At 36.4% G+C, this 18,900-nt stretch overlaps 1 protein-coding gene across 6 annotated transcripts in view; it reads left to right on the top strand.

Moving 5' to 3' along the window:
* Positions 1 to 18,900, top strand: part of CNOT4 (CCR4-NOT transcription complex subunit 4) — a 145,285-nt gene that overhangs the window by 47,399 nt on the left and 78,986 nt on the right. For all 6 annotated transcript variants that reach the window (XM_027573218.2, XM_027573217.2, XM_027573220.2 and 3 more), the window contains exon 2: positions 16,212 to 16,477. In XM_027573218.2, coding sequence (XP_027429019.1) covers positions 16,304 to 16,477 — 174 coding nt within the window. In that variant the 5' untranslated portion in view covers positions 16,212 to 16,303. The remainder of the gene's footprint in view (positions 1 to 16,211; positions 16,478 to 18,900) is intronic.

The following is an 18,900-nucleotide window of genomic DNA, read 5'->3' as shown; positions in this document are numbered from 1 at the left end:
GAGTGGCGGGCAGAGAGAGCAGGCTCCTCTTGAGCAAGGAGCCCAGTGTGGGACTCAGATTCCAGGACCTTGGGATCATGACCTGAGCCGAAGGCAGATGCTTAACTGACAAAGCCTCCCAGGCATCTCTTAATTTTAATTTTTTATTTTGGCTGTTTGCTCTTTTATTCCCCCTTTCTCCTTCAATCCCTCACCACCATTGTTCATAAAAGGTGTTTTCTCTTCAGTTAAAACTCAGCTGCTTCCCTTGTAATACCAGTCATTATAGTTTACCTTTGGCTGTTTTCCTTTCTTGTTAAAACTTAACTTAGACTCTAATAATTATTTTATCCAACTTCCATGTCTTTATTTTGTTGCTTTTGCGTTTTTCATTACTCATATTTTACTTTCATCATTCCTTTTTGCACCTCCATCTGAATTTCTTCCTTCTATGAAATATGAAACTGCATACAGTTCTGAACTTACAGGTAATTTTCTCACTCTTGTATTTTTGTATACAAGTAGTATGATTATTTGGAACTTACTGAGGCTCCCAACATTGGAAACATTTTCTAAACATTTAGTAAGTGTTGATTAACATCACTCAGAACAGTTTTACTTACTGCTTTAACATGTGTTATTCAGAATGGTCTTGGTTTTATTGTAGCTGTGTATGGTAGGTATTTCATTTCTCAGGTACTGTATTTGTTTCCTGAAATTTATCTAATTGGAAAACAAGGCTGTGTCTACACATTACTTGAAGTTTTGTGAAATTTTATAGTAAGAGTAATGGAGATGCAGAAATAATTTTTTATATCCTAAAATAGTGCTAGTAGTTTCCTGTTGCATGCTGGAGCAACTCATTAGGGTCTGTTAAAGTAAATGCTTGGAGTGGAGAGAAATCATGTGTTTAATATAATACTAAAAAAGATTTCCTTAGGAAGAAGGTTAAGAGAAATAGATTTGAAAGAAGTCCAAGACTTAGACTGATGCTCGGATTTGTGACTTTTCTCTGTTAGTTTGGAGCAGGGGTCCCTGCTGCTTGTTTTTCTAAGGCCCAGGAGAGGGGTTTTTACATTTTCAAGCGTTTGAAAAAATAATCAAAAGAGTAATATTTTGTGATATGGGAAAATTAAGTGAAACTCAAATTTCAGTGTCCATAAATAAGTTTTATGGGAACACAGCCACACTCATTTCTTTATGTATTGTACTGCAGCAGAGTTGAGTGATTACAGTCTGTATGGCCCACAAAGAATAAAATAGTATTCAGCCCTTCACAGAAAGTATTTGCTGACTCCTAGTTTGGAACTTCTCTTTTAGTGAGTGTTAGATTTTTTTTAATGGGCTTTTAGGACCGACCTTCCTTCCTTCCTTCCTTCCTTCCTTCCTTCCTTCCTTCCTTCCTTCCTTAAAGATTTATTTATTTCTTTATAGAGATGGAGGAGTGGGGCAGAGAATCTCAAACAGACTCCTCGCTGAGCAGGGAGCCCCACTTGGGCTGAATTTGACAACCCTGAGATCATGATCTGAGCCAAAATAAGAGCTGGATGCTTAACCAACTGAGCCACGCAGGCGCCCCTGGGGCTTTTAGTTTCTAAGATGGCAATGGTATGGATAAGTTAGTATATTTTTTATTCCACCGTTAGGTAAATAATATCTTCCATTTCCTCAGAATTTAGGTGCACATATGTTTTTAGTCATTTTTTAATTTTTTAATTTTAATTTTTTTAAAAGATTTTATTTATTTATTTGACAGCGAGAGGAGGAACACAAGCAGGGGGAGTGGGAGAGGAGAAGCAGGCTCCCCGCCAAGCAGGGAGCCCGATGCGGGACCCGATCCCAGGACCCTGGGATCATGACCTGAGCCAAAGGCAGACGCTTAACGACTGAGCCACCCAGGCACCCCTTTAGTCATTTTTTTAAACTATAGGCTTAAATTCCACAATATTATTTGAAGTGTATAATTATTTAAATAGATAATTTGGCTGCAAGAAATGAATATAATTTTTTAAAAAATATGTTCTTTATAAATTGCTTCACTTGTTGATTGTGGATTTTTACTTTTTAACTTTTTGTTTTAAAGTATGTGTATAGAGTATACCTATATGCGATTTAAAGATTAATAAAAAGTGTGTCCCACCCAGCCAAAAATTGAAAGGATGGTCTTCCTCATTAGTCAGTCAGTGCTTGCCATGAAGTAGGAAGACCGAAGTGGTAGCAAGTGAAATAATTTGGGGATGGATGAATTGGAACTGATCTCTTGGTGGAAGAGGAGCATGCAGCATGCAACCTGGGATCAGAATTTAAGAGGTGTTAGAATCTAAGTGACTGGGTGACATTTGGATATAAGTAAAGAAGAGGTCCCACTTAACCATGCTAATAAACATTTTTGTTTGTTTGTTTGTTTTTAATACTGAGAGGATGAAACTGGCTCTTGCACTTCAGTTTAGTATTTTTGCCTGACTGATTTTTTTCTATCTTATCTGTTACTACTGGTATACTCTAAACTGATGTACAGACACATCTCTAAAAGGACTAATTTATGTTCAGAGTGACTAGGAGGGTTTTGAATTTTTGATGCTTTGATTCATTTGTTTCAAATAGTTCTCTGGGTCAGTCCTAAAAAACTATAAAATAGGCACACCCTTCTATCAGGTGCTGCCCCCCCCCCCAAATAGATCTGGGTTTTTTTTGTGGGGTATTTTTGTTTTATTTTGTTTTTCTGAACGGAAAATACACTGGTATACACAACTTCTGTTGACAACCTGTGTAAGTATGGTAGAGAACTAATTAGCACACTAATTAGTCTCTGCTTTGATTTTATGCGGATTTGATTTTATCTTATTAATAACACTTTCATCAGGCTTAGCCTTTAATTTTTTTTAACTCCTAGCTTTCTTCTGAGAGAGCAGTAAGCTAATAGGAAACATGTTGATGCTGATTCTCTAATTATACATTCAAAAGTTTTTTTGTCTCATCACTTTGTGTCTTTTTGTCAGATGCACTTAATTTTTAATTTAAAATAGTTTTTCCCTTTATAAATGTAAATGTTTATTTTCTAAAAATTGGAAAATAGGAGGAAGAAAAGAAACTGCACATAGTCACCCTGCTATTTTGGCATTTTCCCTTTGAATCATTCTTTGTATTCCCTCCCCCCTTGTGGGAACCTATAATTTGCTATACATTTGCCTGTGGCACAGTGTTGAACACAATAGATGTGATCTTTGTACTCAAACGATTCAAAGCTTAGTAACTTTGAAGTTATTTTTAAAAATTAATGTACTATAATAGAAGAAATGCATTAATATAATGTCTTTTTACAAGACTCATACACAAGGCTCGTTTCCAATCCATACCGTTTCTTTCATTGTTTCTGTAGATGTAGTCACTATTACCAGCTTATAATTTTTTCTATGATTTTTTAATGTAAAAAGGTTGTACAGTACTTGCAGTTAAATTTTTTCATTCAGTATGTTTGTATATGTGGATCTACCTTAGTCTTTCAAACTATTGTATAGTATTTTTATTGATTTACTGTATTTTTGTCATTTCCTATTGATGGACATTTAGGTTTCCCTTTTTTTTTGCTATTACAAAAAAGTGCTGGAGGTGTTTGTATTTGCCTTAGTATATGTGCAGCTCTTTCTGCGTGGAAGATACAGGGAGGTGGGATTAGTAGATCATAGAGAGTATGTGGTTACCCTTGAAATTTTACTGTTCATATTCCTCTTAAAGTTGGACCTTACGGGAGCTTATCTTACATCACTCTTCTCCAAACTGACATGTTGTTATTGCTTAATATTTTATTTTATCCTTGTTAAATCCAACAAATTATACTGTTCTATATAGAAGTACATGATTTAATTTGCATACATTTTTACCATATTCTTTTCTCACTGTCTCTTCTTTAATCTGTTTGTGAGATCATTTTCCTTCTTCCTGAAGAACATCTTCACAGTTTCCTTCAGTGGAGGTCTCTTACTGGTAAACTGTCTCTATTTTTGTTTTAATTTTTAATTTAGCCTCATTCTTTTATCAGTTATTTTTAGCGCTTTATCATGGAAATTTGTGAGCATACGTGAAAGTAGACCAATAGTGTGATGAAACCCAGTTATTTCTATCCCATAGTTTCTGTAGTTACAGACATTTTACCATTCTACTTTCATCCCTTCCCCATTGTGTCTCCTTTCCTGCTGAAATATTATATCATGAAGTCTGTAAATACTTCAGAGTGTATCTCCTGTAGAAGAGCTTTGAAAAATGTTAAAAAGAAAAAAAAAGATAGCAGGAAGGGAAAAATGAAGGGGGGGAATCGGAGGGGGAGACGAACCATGAGAGACTATGGACTCTGAGAAACGGGGAGAGGGGTGGGGGGATGGGTTAGCCCGGTGATGGGTATTAAAGAGGGCACGCTCTGCATGGAGCACTGGGTGTTATACGCAAACAAATGAATCATGGAACACTACATCAAAAACTAATGATGTAATGTATGGTGATGAACATAACATAATAAAAAAAAATACCCAAAGATAAATATAATACTACTACTATCCCTAACTCACAGTAATTCCTTAATATCATCTAGTATGCAGTCCATGTGAAATTGTTGATTATCTCAAAAAATGTTTTATGATTTTACTCTCATTCTTGAGGGTTATTCTTTTCTAGGAAGACAATTGTAGGTTGATAATTTTCTTTCAGTATCTATGTATGTCTTTCCCTTCTGACTTAAGTTGTTGCTGTTGAGAACTCAGCTGTAATTCTAATTATTCCACTGGGTGAGAGGTCCTTTTTAAAAGTCTGCTTTTTAAGATTCTTGTTACCTTCAGTGTTCTGCAGTTTTGCTGTCTTATAGCTGGATGTGGGTTTGTTGATCCCACTTAGGTATATTGTGCTCTCTGGGTCTGCAGATTATTTTTAACCATTGTGGGAAACCTGCAGCTGTTATCTTTTTCTTTTAAGACTGAAAAAATTGAGGAATATACAGCAACATATAAAACATGTACAGCAAGTGTCTTTATAACCCGGGTCAAAAATAGAATATTTCAAGTACCCTCAGAATTTCTCAGATACATCTCTTCCCATTCATAACCCTTTCCCTTTCATTCAGAGGCACTCAGTAATCTGACTTTTATTACCTTGTGTGCATCCCTGAAATAAATTTTATTTGTTGAAATGTATATGACAACAATTATATTCTTCTTGCTTTCTTTGCTCAACATTGTTTGTGAGATTCATCTGTGGTGTTGTGTAGCTGTAGTTCATTTTCTTTTCTTTCTTTCTTTTTTTTAAGACTTTATTTATTTATTTGAGAGAGAAAGCAGCAGCAGAGGGATAGGAGAAGCAGGCTCCCTACTGAGCAGGGAGCCCAATGCGGGGCTTGATCCTAGGACCCTGAGATCATGACCTGAGCCGAAGGCAGATGCTTAACTGACTGAGCCACCCAGGTGCCCCCCTGTAGTTCATTTTTATACGGCCATTATTTCTTCAGATATTATTTTCTTCTTCTTTTCTCTCCTTTTGTTCCCATTATGTGTATGTTGATGCACTCAGTGGTGTTTTACTTTTCTCTGAGGGTCTGTTCAGTTTATTTTTTCTTTTTCCTCTCTGTTTCTTGGATTGAATAATCTTTATTAATCTGTATTTGATTTTGCCACTTCATTCTTCTGACAGTTGAAATGCACTGTTGAGCCCCTCTAATGACTTTTTTATTTGTTATTATACTTTCCAACTCCGGCATTTCATTGTTTTTTTTTAATAATATTTATCTCTTTATTGACACTCTATTTGATGTGACATTGTCATCATACGTTACTTCTTTATGGTTTTCTTTAGTTCTTTGAATATATATGTAAATGGCTCTTTGAAGTCTTTGTTAAATCCGACTTCTGGTGGCTCACAGAGGCAGTTTCTATCGCCTGCTTTTTTCCTTCTCTATGGGTTATACATTCCTGTTTCTTTGTATGGCTAGTAATTTCTTACTGGAAACTGGACATCTTATATAATATTGTAGCAACTCTGGATACTGGTCTCCCCTGCCCCTCTCAGCCCTTATGATTGTTACTTGCTTATTTTTTTCTTTTTTTTTTTAAGATTTTATTTATTTATTTGACAGAGAGAGACATAGCGAGAGAGGGAACACAAGCAGGGGCAGAAAGAGAGGGGGAAGCAGGCTTTCCGCAGAGCAGGGAGCCCGATGCAGGGCTCGATCCCAGGACTCTGGGACCATGACCTGAGCCGAAGGCAGATGCTTAGTTAAGACTGAGCCACCCAGGCGCCCCGTTACTTGGTTATTTGTTTAGTTACTAGGTGGATTATTTTAGTGAAGTCTGTTTCCCTCTTGCAGTGTTAAGCATCTGGTGTTGTTCCTAGGGGGTGCAGATTTGGATATGCCCACACTCACCCAGGGATTTTTCACAGGGCTCTCTTTCACTGCCTCTTTCCTTGACCACACCTACATGTTAAGCTCCATTAATTGCCACCTGCCTGCTCCATTGTTTTCAACAATGCCTTAGGACATAAGTTGTTTCTCAGCTTGATCCAAAAAATTGGAGCTCACTTGAAGGGATAGTTCTTGAGTCAGAGCTTGAAATTTGTTCTGACCCCAGGAGGGCTCATCCCAGACGGTTTACAGGTTAGCCTGTTTCTGAATCTCCTACCATTTGTCCTTCACCACAATGTCCGAGGTTTTGAGATTGCCCTTAGGCTTGAACTTCACACTCTGTTGCAGACAAAGTCAACATTGGAACAATGTTGGATTGGAACGGTCTCTTTGGAAGAGATTCAGAGCTATTGGTTTTAAGGCCTGCTTTACCTTTCTGGTAAAATCTTTGGCTCTGGCTGTGGAATTGGGTAGGAGAGAGAGTGATGTGTTTTTCTCTTTGTGTTTCACCCCCAGTTTAGGAACTGAGCACTTCTTGGAGGTATATGTGGTAGTCTCAGGTCACCTAGTCTTGCCTTTCCTGGTGTGGGACTTCTGTTTTCCAAAGTAGCTGAGTGGAGGACAATCTGGGTCCTAGTATTTTCAACATGTAGCAGCAACATAGGACCTCTTTCCTGTGCGTGGCAGTTGAGTGGAAGAGAGGTGCCCTTATCTGCACTTACCTGGAACTTAGCTTTAGCATCAGGTAGCTTTGAGCAGAATGAGAAACGCTGACGTCCTGCTCCTCCTGGGAAGATTGCTCTTGGTCTGGTAGGTGTGGTGAGAAGGTACTCTTTGTTCCTGGCTGCACCAATCTGAAATTTCAGCCTCACTGAGCCAGTAAGGGGGAAGGAAAGAGAGGGAGTAGGTTTTGGTTCAAATACTACATAGTCTTCTGCTTTTCCTGAGTTTTAGATTTTCTTGAGAAAATGTTTCTTCATTTGCCTCATACCTTAGGATCATTTTTGTCTGTTGGGGTCACTAATGTATCCCAAAGACATAGACTAGAATTTGAAACACAGTAAGAACTGAATAACTATTTTATTGAATCACTAAATAAATGAAGATAAAAAAGAACTGTTAGAACGGCAGAAACTTCATTGGTCAGCTATCTAACTTTTCTAATAAAGTGAGAACCTTTGTAAATAGAAGGAATAAATGTTATGTTGTACTGGATACAATTAGAACAACTGGTTAGCTTTCTTGATAAGAGAGCTTAAATGTGCTTTTACCTTTTGTTTTTTAAACTTCCCCCTTTAAAATACTAGTCATTGTTAAGTTCTGCCCACTATACTTTAAGTAGTGGTGTAGTAGTCTATACCGAAGTGGTTTTTTTTTTTAAAGATTTTATTTATTTATTTGAGAGAGAGAGAGAAACAGCATGAGAGGGGAGAGGGTCAGAGGGAGAAGCAGGCTCCCCGCCGAGCCGGGAGCCCAACGCGGGACTCAACCCCAGGACTCTGGGATCATGACCCGAGCCGAAGGCAGCCGCCCAGCCAGCTGAGCCACCCAGGCGCCCCTGAAGTGGTTTAAGTTAGATCTTTTTTACTTGAATCATTTTAAATGTGTATGGAAACTTTTTTTACAGGAAGGAAACTTGTAGCAAATTTTTTTTCTTTAAATTGATAATACACATAAATGATCATATTCAGTTTTTAATATATTTTAATTTTCATATTAGGTTTTTAAAAAATATATTTGTATGCAAAGGTTGCATTTCCTTATTGCTTTGATTTGAATGATTTGTCATCTTGGCTGTCTTTGATTTGTTCAGCTGATAAATTGGTGGTAATTTTAATAACAACTCTCCCAAAATCAATGATCCTATTCCTCCAGCTGCAAATGAATGCATGCAAATTAGCAAATTACTTTTAGTATTGAGTATTGCATCATAAGTAAATAAAAAAAACCTTTGCCTTTTCAGTGAGATGTTCAGAGAAGTCTGTTACTATGTCTAGTATGTGTTTGCTACATATGGACTTGAAAAGATTGGCAGTTTTGTTCAGTGAGTCTTCTGATAGGTACCTACACATTTATGGATGAATAAATAGGTACTTCCCCTTCCTTTACCCCCTTCCTTCCTTCCTTCCATCCCTTCTTTCTTGCTCTCCTTCCACTTGACAAATTGTTACATGCCACCAACTGTTCTGAGATTTTTGGATATGCCAATAAGTAAGACAGTTTTTTCCCTCCTGGGGGTTACTTTCTACTGGAAAAAGATTTGGTTCATCTTCTTCCACCCTTATCTACCTCTTCTGCCAAAAATGCTGAGGGGACATGTTATAGTGTGTGAGATGACTTGGATGCTGATTTTGATTTACATCTTCTGAAAGTAAAATAATTTACTAAATGAACACGGTGGAGAGGTCAAAAGCAGTCCCACATAATTGATTCTTTTATGTATAATGGCATCTTAACCTTTATGAAGGAGACTTTAAATTCTTACGTATTTTTCTAAAACATAAATAAGCTTTCCTCCTGTTCCTAAAGGTAATACAGACAGTCTTGAGTTCCATAGTATATGTGTATTCATGGTATATGTATACTGGTAATTTGGTACTTAATTTAAAATGGGGAAGTATTGTTGATATTTAGGCAATCAGCTTATCTTGCCTTTTTTTTTTTTTAAAGGTTTTATTTATTTATTTGACAGAGAGAGACACAGCGAGAGAGGGAACACAAGCAGGGGAAGTGGGAGAGGGAGAAGCAGGCTTCCCGCGGAGCAGGGAGCCCGATGCTGGGCTCGATCCCAGGACCCTGGGATCATGACCGGAGCCAAAGGCAGACGCTTAACGACTGAGCCACCCAGGCGCCCCTTATCTTGCTTTTTTATGTAGCAAACTGTTCAGTCTGTTTTTATGACTTTGTGTATTTTATTATATAAGTAACATGCTTTGTGAAATAGGTGCCTAATATAGAAACAGTGGATATCTTAGAATGTTGTTTCCTATTTTTGAAGAAGGTTGTCAGTCATAAATGACATATAACAATAATTTATTCCTTTTTTTTTCATTATTCATTCATCAAATAAGTGAGTACTTACTCTTTACCACCAGCCATATTGTAGCTGCTTGGTATACCATTGTAAATGTGATGTGCCAGGTAATTTCTCTGCTTTCCTGAAGTTTCCTTCTAGTGAGATTGGACTGGTTGTTAAATAAGAATTTTATAGTTATAAAACAGTGATTAAGTAAACTGTAAGTGGTGTAGTATTATACTTAAAGGTTTTAAGAAATGTTAGTGTATAGTTCTATGTATATATATTGAGTATATGGTTTTTATGGACACTTAAGATGCTATTCTGGATACCCTTCAAAGTCTGTGTGTGTACATATTTCACATCTGTAAGTAGCTTTCTGTTACGTGTTGTTACAATATATTTTGGTTGTGTAGTATATCCAGCAGTATAAATTGCAATGCAGTGGAGTTGCATCATATACACATTTACCTTATCACAAAATCAGCTGTGAGATTGGCAAAAAATTAAAGGATTAATGACTTTAAGTAAGGAACCAGATACTTGAAAAATTTTCTCAAAAGTGCTGTTTATACCCCATTTAAGTGTGTATAGTGTATATTTTTCTTTTATTGATTTTTTATTATAAAATATATCTAACCCCAAATTTGTCATTTTAAGTATTTTTAAGGGTACAATTCAGTGGCATTAAGTACATTCACTGTGTTGTGTAACCATCACCAGTTTTTTTTTTTTTTTAAAGATTTTATTTATTTATTTGACACACAGCGAGAGAGAGAGAGAGAGGGAGAGAGCACAAGCAGGGGGAGTGGCAGGCAGAGGGAGAAGCAGGCTTCGCTTCCTGCATGAGCAGGGAGCCCGATGTGGGGCTCGATCCCAGGACCCTGGGATCATGGCCTGAGCTGAAGGCAGCGGTTTAACCAACTGAGCCACCCAGGTGCCCCCCCATCACCGCTTTCTATTTCTAAAACCTTTTTTACCATCCCAACCAGAGACTCTATATCCATTAAGCAGTAACTCCCCATTCTCCCTCTCCCCAACCCCCAGTTACCTCTACTCTCCTTTCTATGTCAGTGAATTTGCCTATTCTAGATACCTCATATCAGTGGAATCATATGATACTTGTCTTTTTGTGACTGCCTTATCTCACTTATAGTACAATGTTTTCAAGGTTCATCCACATTGTAGCATGTATCAGAATTTTATTCTTTTTATGGCCTAATATATTCTATGTGTACACTACATTTTCCATTCATCTGATGGACACTTGGGTTGTTTCCATCTTCAGCTGTTGTGAATAATGCTGCTGTGAACATTGCTGTACAAGTATCTGTTCAAGTCCCTGCTTTGAGTTTTTTGGGTATATATCCAGAAGTGGATCATATGCTAATTCTATATTTAACTTTTTGAGGAACCACCAAACTGTTTTCTACAGTGGCTACAGTACTTTACATTTTACAGTATATTTTTATACAGATTTTTTGAACAGGGTCCTAAGCACAAAAACATGTATGCAGCACTTTATGAGTGATTTTTGAGCATGGTTTTGAGTACGGTATTTTTATTTTGTGTACTTCATCACTACTCTTTGGTGTTTCAAGAGCATTATATTTATGTCAATTTATACTGTGTTGTGGTATTAGTTTCAGTTGATCTAGAGAATAAGAACTTGGATAATGTAGAGATTTTCTGTAGTATTGACTTTTTTGAAAAAGTAACATCATTTTCACTTTTTGGAAATGCACATTTCATACACAAAGATATGCAGCTGTGACTTCAGTGATCATAATTTCTGTCTTACCATGCTGGAAAGGGCTTGGGTTCTGAAGTTGGTGGTCTTACTTTTGAATTGTATGTTTTAACCCTTAGAGCCAGGTTTACCACATAGTCTCAGTTTCACCTTTTATAAAGGGGGTAATGTGTTCTTACCAAGTCACTGTGAGAATTAGATAGTGTATGTGAAAATGAACTTTTTTTTTTTCAAAATTAATTACTGAATCAGAAACTAATCACTTCTGTCCTAAGAACCCCCACACCTCCTCCAGGAAGTCGTTGACTTACCTTTTTCATCTAAAAACATCTTTCTGTGTCTTATACCTTTATAAATCTTATTGTTTTAACTCATTTTATTTTTATTTTAATAGACTGTAAATATTTATAGTATATTAAATATTTATAGAACATACAATATATAATTTTAATATAAATATTAATATTTATGAAATAAAATTTTTTTATTAAATATTTTTTTAAAGATTTATTTATTTATTTGAGAGAGAGAGAGAATGAGAGATAGAGAGCATGAGAGGGAAGAGGGTCAGAGGGAGAAGCAGACTCCCTGCTGAGCAGGGAGCCCGATGTGGGACTCGATCCCGGGACTCCAGGATCATGACCTGAGCCGAAGGCAGTCGCCCAACCAACTGAGCCACCCAGGCGCCCTGAAATAAAATTATTCTTAAATGAAAATTTGGGCTAAGGTATTTGGAGAGGAGAGAGTTTATTTCAAAGCTTATTTTAAAGCTCAGTTCAGTGGTGTTACATAAAGGAAATTTCTCTATACTTGAATTTTCATTTAATTTTGCATGTCCTAGCATTTTTCAGATGAATAAATTGAGTCCTACAGCTTTTGAGTGTCTTAACCAAGATCATATAGCTATTTAGTGGAGGGATGAGGCAGAAATCAGCTCTTTTACTTTGTATTCCAGTGTTCTACCACATTAGACTTCTCTCCTACATTTTACCAGTTCTGTGATTACTTTGACAACAGGCTTGCATGGCATCTCTCCATGGTACTAGAAGTGTACAAAATGCCCTCGCACTTGTTTTAACCATCTTAAGGGACTTCTTGCTGTTTTGTTTCCTTTCCTCCCTCTAAACTGGAAAATACATACTCCTGCAGACCCTTTAAACATTTTTTTAAGGGCCCCTGGGTTGCTCAATCGGTTAAGTGTCTGCGTTCGGCTCGGGTCATGATCCCAGGGTCTGAGATCGAGTCCTACATTGGGCTCCTTGCTCAGCGGGGAGCCTGCTTCTCCCTCTTCCTCTGCCTGCAACTCCCCCTGCTTGTGCTCTCTCTCTCTCTCTCTCTCTCTCTCTGTGTCAAGTAAATAAATAAAATCTTTTAAAAAAAATTTTTTTTAGGGGCACCTGGGTGGCTCAGTTGGTTAAGTGTCTGCCTTTGGCTCAGGTCATGATCCCAGGGTCCTGGGATGGAGCATCATGTCCTGCTCTCTGCTCAGCGGGGAGTCTGCTTCTCCCTCTCCCTCTACTCCTCCCTCTGCTTGTGTGCGTGCTCTCTCTCTCTCTCTCTAATAAATAAAATCTTAAAAATTTTTTTTTTTAAAAAACAAGCAATCAAAAAGCAAAAATTCAATATGTCATCTTTTATTTATGGTAATTTACTTTTTGGAAAGCTTTTCAATTCATAAATCCCAACTGTTTACCTCCCAGCATCCCATAAATTACCTCACTAGAACTCAAGTAAGCTATTGGTTGTGGAAGTAATATCATGCAATCAAAAGTACATTAGAGGGGCGCCTGGGTGGCTCAGTTGGTTAAGCGACTGCCTTCGGCTCAGGTCATGATCCTGGAGTCCCTGGATCGAGTCCCGCATCGGGCTCCCTGCTCAGCAGGGAGTCTGCTTCTCCCTCTGACCTTCCTCTCTCTCATGCTCTCTACCATTCTCTCTTTCTCTCAATAAATAAATAAAAATCTTAAAAAAAAAAAAAAGTACATTAGAAGTGTAGATAGCACCTCTCAATTAGTTTCATGTTGGTGGAGACTATGAGTCTGTTTTTCCTGCAGGTATAGTCTGGGATATTCAAGTTGGAGGAGCTATTAGAAATCATCTCTAATTTTAATATATGAATAAACTAATTTTATATATGAAAAAACTGATAGTAGCAAAATTGGGTCTGCAAACTGGGATTCTGGAATTGTTTATAAATACATATACCATGTCTTTAAAAAAATTTATTTTGAAGTAATTGTAGCGTCTAATAGGAAGATACTTTATTTTTCTCCTAATTATTAAAAGTCAGATTTATGGGACACCTGGGTGGCTCAGTTGGTTAAAGCGTCTGCCTTCGGCTCGGGTCATGATCCCAGGGTTCTGGGATCGAGTTCTGCATTGGGCTCCTGGCTCAGCAGGGAGCCTGCTTTTCCCTCTGCCTGCCACTCTCCCTGCTTGTGCTCACTCTCTGACATAATAAATAAATTAAATCTTAAAAAAAAAAAAGATTTAACTTAATTTTCAAAAGATGAAAATAATTCATAAGATTTGCCGTTTGAAATACAAAAAGAATATTTTGTAACAAATCAGATAATACAGATTTTTCTAAAATAAAATTTTGAAAAAAAATTAATTTGGAAAATAAAATCTACTTAACCTCCATTTGTCTTTTTTGATAAGGTAACATTTTGGTGTATAACCTTTTATGTGCTTTATTTTCTTAGAGAAACAAATCAAATATATATACATACAGGGTATATATATTTATGTGGAAATAATTGTCTATATTAGTCTCCAGCTTGATTGATTGATTGATTTTTAAAGATTTATTTATTTGACAGAGAGAGACACAGTGAGAGAGGGAACACAAGCAGGGGGAGTGGAAGAGGGAGAAGCAGGCCCCCCACTGAGCAGGGAACCTGATGCGGGACTCGATCCCAGGACCCTGGGAGCTGACCTGACCTGAGCTGAAGGCAGATGCTTAACCAATTGAGCCACCCAGCATCTCCAGCTTGATTTATTTTTTAATCTTTAATATATTTTTAAGATTTTACTTATTTATTTATTTGAAAGAGAAGAGCACAAGTGGTGGGTGTGGGGGAGGAGCAGAGGGAGAGGGCCAAGCAGACTCCGCACTAATTGGGGAGCCCATTGCAGGGCGGGATCCCACGACCTGGAGATGACAACCTGAGACAAAATCAAGAATCAGATGCTTAACTGACTTAGCCACCCAGGCGCCCTCCAGCTTGCTTTAAAAAGACAACTCAAAACCAAAACCAAAAACCCAACAACTATATAATAGACATCTTTTGATTCAAGACATCCAGTTTATGGCTATATCATTATTTAGTTAATGATTTCCCAGCTGATGGACAGTTACTTTGCAGTTTTCTGCTCTAGGAACAGTGCTGCGAAAAAGAGCAAAATACTTGGTCCACCTGTGTGCTTATGTGGGATAGATTCTAAAGTGGTATAAAGGCATGGTTAACAGCACAGATTCAGGGGCTAAGACTTGCTGGAATGAATCCAGGCTGCACCACTTAAGAGCCGGGCAACTTAAGGCAAGGTACTTTTTCTGCTCTCATTTTCTCTGAAAGAGGAACTTAGATCATTGATAATCTTTACTTTCTGGGGAGACTAACTTCTTTGATAGGCTTATGCGGAAAATACGCTCTCAACTATTTACTAACCAGAGAGGTTGATCATCTTTTCATATGTTGTAATTATTTGTAATTCTGTGAATTACTTATTGTCTTCTGTTCTTTTTGTTTGACTTAATTGCCTTTTTAAAAATTGCTTTGTGAGATTTGTTGATATACTCTGGACCCTAATTCTTCATTATATATAGTGAATATATCCTTTACTCTGTTGCTTGCCTTTAATTTTGTGTTTTCTTCTTTCCACATTACTAAGTTGACCATATCTTTCTATGTAGATCTGTCTTTAAAGTAGATAGACCAGAATTTTATTATTGCTTATAAACTGATCTGTCCTTACCATATTGATTTATGAATGTCACTGTTACTAAATATTAAAATCTCATAAATTCATGGTTCTGTTTCTAGAGTATTTAGGTTTTTTAATCTTTTGTCTATTTTTGTACCCATGTCAAATTTAAAATTACTCTAGCTTTGTAACAGTTCAGTATCTGATAGCACAGATTCCCACATTTCCCTCCTAGAAGTTTTAAAGCAGTTTGTATGCATTTACTCTTTCTTGTAAACTTTAGGATAAGTTTGTTGAATTATGTTAAAAAGAAAACAAACACCTGTTATTTTGATAGAGATTGCATTGACTTATATTTTGGAGGCTAAAATAGTGATTTCAACTTAATGTTTTAATTTACCATTGACTTTTCTAAATTGTTACATAAAGATTTTCAACTCCCCATAATCTAAAATGATAAATTATTTAATTTTTCAAAACACTTTGGAGTATGGAATCTTTTTGGTTTCTTCCCCCTTCCTTTTTTGTGTAGGATTTTGTACCATTACCATAGAAATAGTTTTTTGTTTTATATGTGCTTATTTTACCAGAAGTTTTCATTGGCATAATAATACGTATTTGATTGTAAACCATTGGGTTCTGTGGCATATTTTTTCAGTTCTAGTCTTTCTGTGGTAAAGGTTTGATATTAACATGTAATTATAGATGACTGAAGCCTTTTCTATTTCTTTAGGTTTATTTTGTCAACACATTTATTTTCTGACACATTTTAGAATTCTGTAAAACTCCTTTAGTTATATGGCAGCATTACTAGCTTTTAGGTCAAAGATAAGACAGTGTAGAGTGTGTTTTAAGGCTGTATGTTATTTATTTCCCTAAAATGTGCTATGATTAGGTGCTAGGTTAGTATTAAATGTTTTATGTAGAAAGGCGGAAGTTCTTTTGTCTTTCTCTTGAATCCAAAAGATTAGTAATGCTAGACTTTTTATTTTGACATTCAAAACAACTTCAGAATTCTATTCTGAAATCTCATCTGAGATGATAGCAAAATTTGTTTGATTAATGTTTTACAAATTTTTTGTTAATATGGTTCCTGGTGGTTAAAATGCCATTTTTTCCCCAGTAGTAAACAGTATACTTTGTTTCTTCTCATGCAGGTCTTTGAAGTTCTACAGTTTAGTTCTCAGTGCTGAACTTCCTTCTCCCTTAAGTTATTATAAACTTTTGCTGCTGTTTAATAAACGTGAAGATGTCTCGCAGTCCTGATGCGAAGGAAGACCCTGTGGAATGTCCTCTTTGCATGGAGCCCTTGGAGATAGATGATATCAACTTTTTCCCCTGCACCTGTGGCTATCAGATTTGCCGATTTTGTTGGCATCGAATTCGCACTGATGAAAATGGGCTTTGTCCTGCGTGTAGAAAGGTAAATACTCCAAAGTAACTTTGTGTACAGTTTTTTTGCCCCATGCATATGAGTAAGTAGATTTAAAAGAATCTACAAACCTCAGGTGATTTTATGTGTAGCATTATATTTTTAAGGTAATAAGTAGAAAGACACTATATGACCTTGGAAAAGTCATATAATCTCTCTGGTTAACCTTTAGCTTTCTTATCTGGAGAGATTCACAAGATCAGTGGTGCTGGATATTTAAGAGAAATAGGAGTAGAGAGGCTGTGGATTTAGATAGGATGATATGAAATTGGAAAAACACATTCAGCTGGGAGGAAATTCACTTTAATTTTCTAGTACAAAATAGGGAAAAAGTTTTGACATTTACTAAAAGAGGTCATGTGTTAAAATGACGGAAATGCTGCTTCAGAAGGTAATGGTTACTCATTTGTTGAGTCTTTACAACTCTAGGCTGTAATGCTATCCCCAATGTACATTGAAACTAGGCCTTTCAAGTAACTTGTCCACAGGCATCAGCTAGTGGGTAGTAGGTTTGGGATTCAAATATAAATCTTTTGAGTCTATTCTAGCTCTAAATAGTTCTATGATTTTTAATATTCCTGGGTCTTGTTTAAATAATCAGGCACAACAGTTACAGTATAGTGAGTGGCTTAGAATGAGTGGGATTGCGTTTTGAAGGACTTTATTTGTGATCTAGGGGCTAATGTAAATATCTATTTTTTTTTTTTTTTTTGCCTTTGCTTTTCAGTGTCTGTCGGTATGGTTTAAACTTTTCTGTTTACCCGTTTCAAAGAGCTCTTATATTCATTACTACAAATTTTGAGAAAGCAGAATGTGTTTTAGATACCTAGAATATTTATCTCTCAATTTCCTTACCAGAGAGATTATATCTCAGAAGGCAATGCATTATCCAGTTGTTTTTTTAATCTAGTGGGCATGTAATATATATTACATGAATGAAAAAAGGTTAGCTCTAATTAAGTGTTGAGTTTATATACAGTATATATATGTAGTATATATAACATGTAATAGATATTTATAATGTATATATAGTATATCTTTTTGTATAGTTAATGTATTTTAGGGATGTGAATGAAAAGCAAATGAAAACCTTAAATATTAACTTTGGTCAAGATTTGTAATAAATTTGTGTTAGTGGATTTTAAGCATTCAGTCATATTTTAAAAAGTGGTTCCTGGTCATTCCATAAGAAGACAATTGTATTGGGGTGCCTGGGTGGCTCAGTCGTTAAGTGTCTGCCTTCAGCTCAGGTCATGATCCCAGAGTCCTGGGATCTAGCCCCGCATCGGGCTCCCTGCTCAGCGGGAAGCCTGCTTCTCCCTCTCCCACTCCCCCTGCTTGTGTTTCCTCTCTAGCTGTGTCTCTCTCTGTCAAATGAATAAAATAAAATCTTTAAAAAAAAAAAAGAAGACAATTGTATTGAACTGTTCTGTTGAAAGTGGTAATTTTTAGTATAGCCCGAGACTATAAAGCTTGTGAAGTCTTTTGACTTCTTAAGTTTATCTCTTTTTTTCTTTGGGTGTGCTATGAAATCTTAATAAAAAGACTACTTGTTAAATAGTCATTAGAGAAAAATCTATTATTTGAGGAAATGGCAGAAAAATTCACTTCACTTTTAGGGGATTACCTAGAATCACTTTAAATTCTTAGAAAGTAGAGAAAAAAGTAGAAAAGTTTTAAGGATAAAGCAAAATAATTTTAGCAGAGCTGGTTATCAATAAAAGTGTGCCTTTCTGGGAGGATAAGCAAGTATGAAGAATCGGAAAAACAGTAGGCCATTGGGATCAATTTAAAGAAAGAAGCATTAGCTCAGACATACTCAGGATAAGGCTGCTGAGAAAAGATAAGAGTAGTGGTGCTTTTAAAAAAGATCCTAAGGAAAGTATCCGTGTGGTTGCCTGAGGGTTGCATTGGAGCAAGATATGGGTTCAGCCTAACTTTTATGCCATGTAGCAGAGACAGATGCTCTCTAGCTGGAACACTGATTATAAATTTGGGTCAGAGCCTTAAGGTGAATGGAGATACCCTGGAGGAACTAAGACCTCTTGTGCTCAGAAGATGAATTATTGATATACTCTGTCCACCAGTTTGTCCTCCTTGCAGTCATAAAAGAGCATCCTGCAGTAAACAGAAATAGCATTTATAGGCTGGTTGACAGAGTTCTTACATGTAAAAATGTGTAAGAACCAAGAATTAACAGACATTTCAGGAATACCAACATCAGTACCAAAAATCAGTAAATAAAAGAACCTAACAAAAGTAAGCAAACAGAAACATTTAAAAGGGTCATTGGTGCTTCTCAAACCAATAAAAGAGAATGGCATATCTATATAGAAGGAATATTTTTTAAAGAGCAGATTAGAGATCTTGCAAATGAATAATCTTATGGGTGGGCTGAAGAACGAATGAACAAA

Source organism: Zalophus californianus, chromosome 12 (assembly GCF_009762305.2).
Source record: "Zalophus californianus isolate mZalCal1 chromosome 12, mZalCal1.pri.v2, whole genome shotgun sequence".
Taxonomy (NCBI): domain Eukaryota; kingdom Metazoa; phylum Chordata; class Mammalia; order Carnivora; family Otariidae; genus Zalophus; species Zalophus californianus.
Note: the sequence above shows the minus strand (reverse complement) of the source record. Positions and strands in the feature narration are given on the sequence as shown.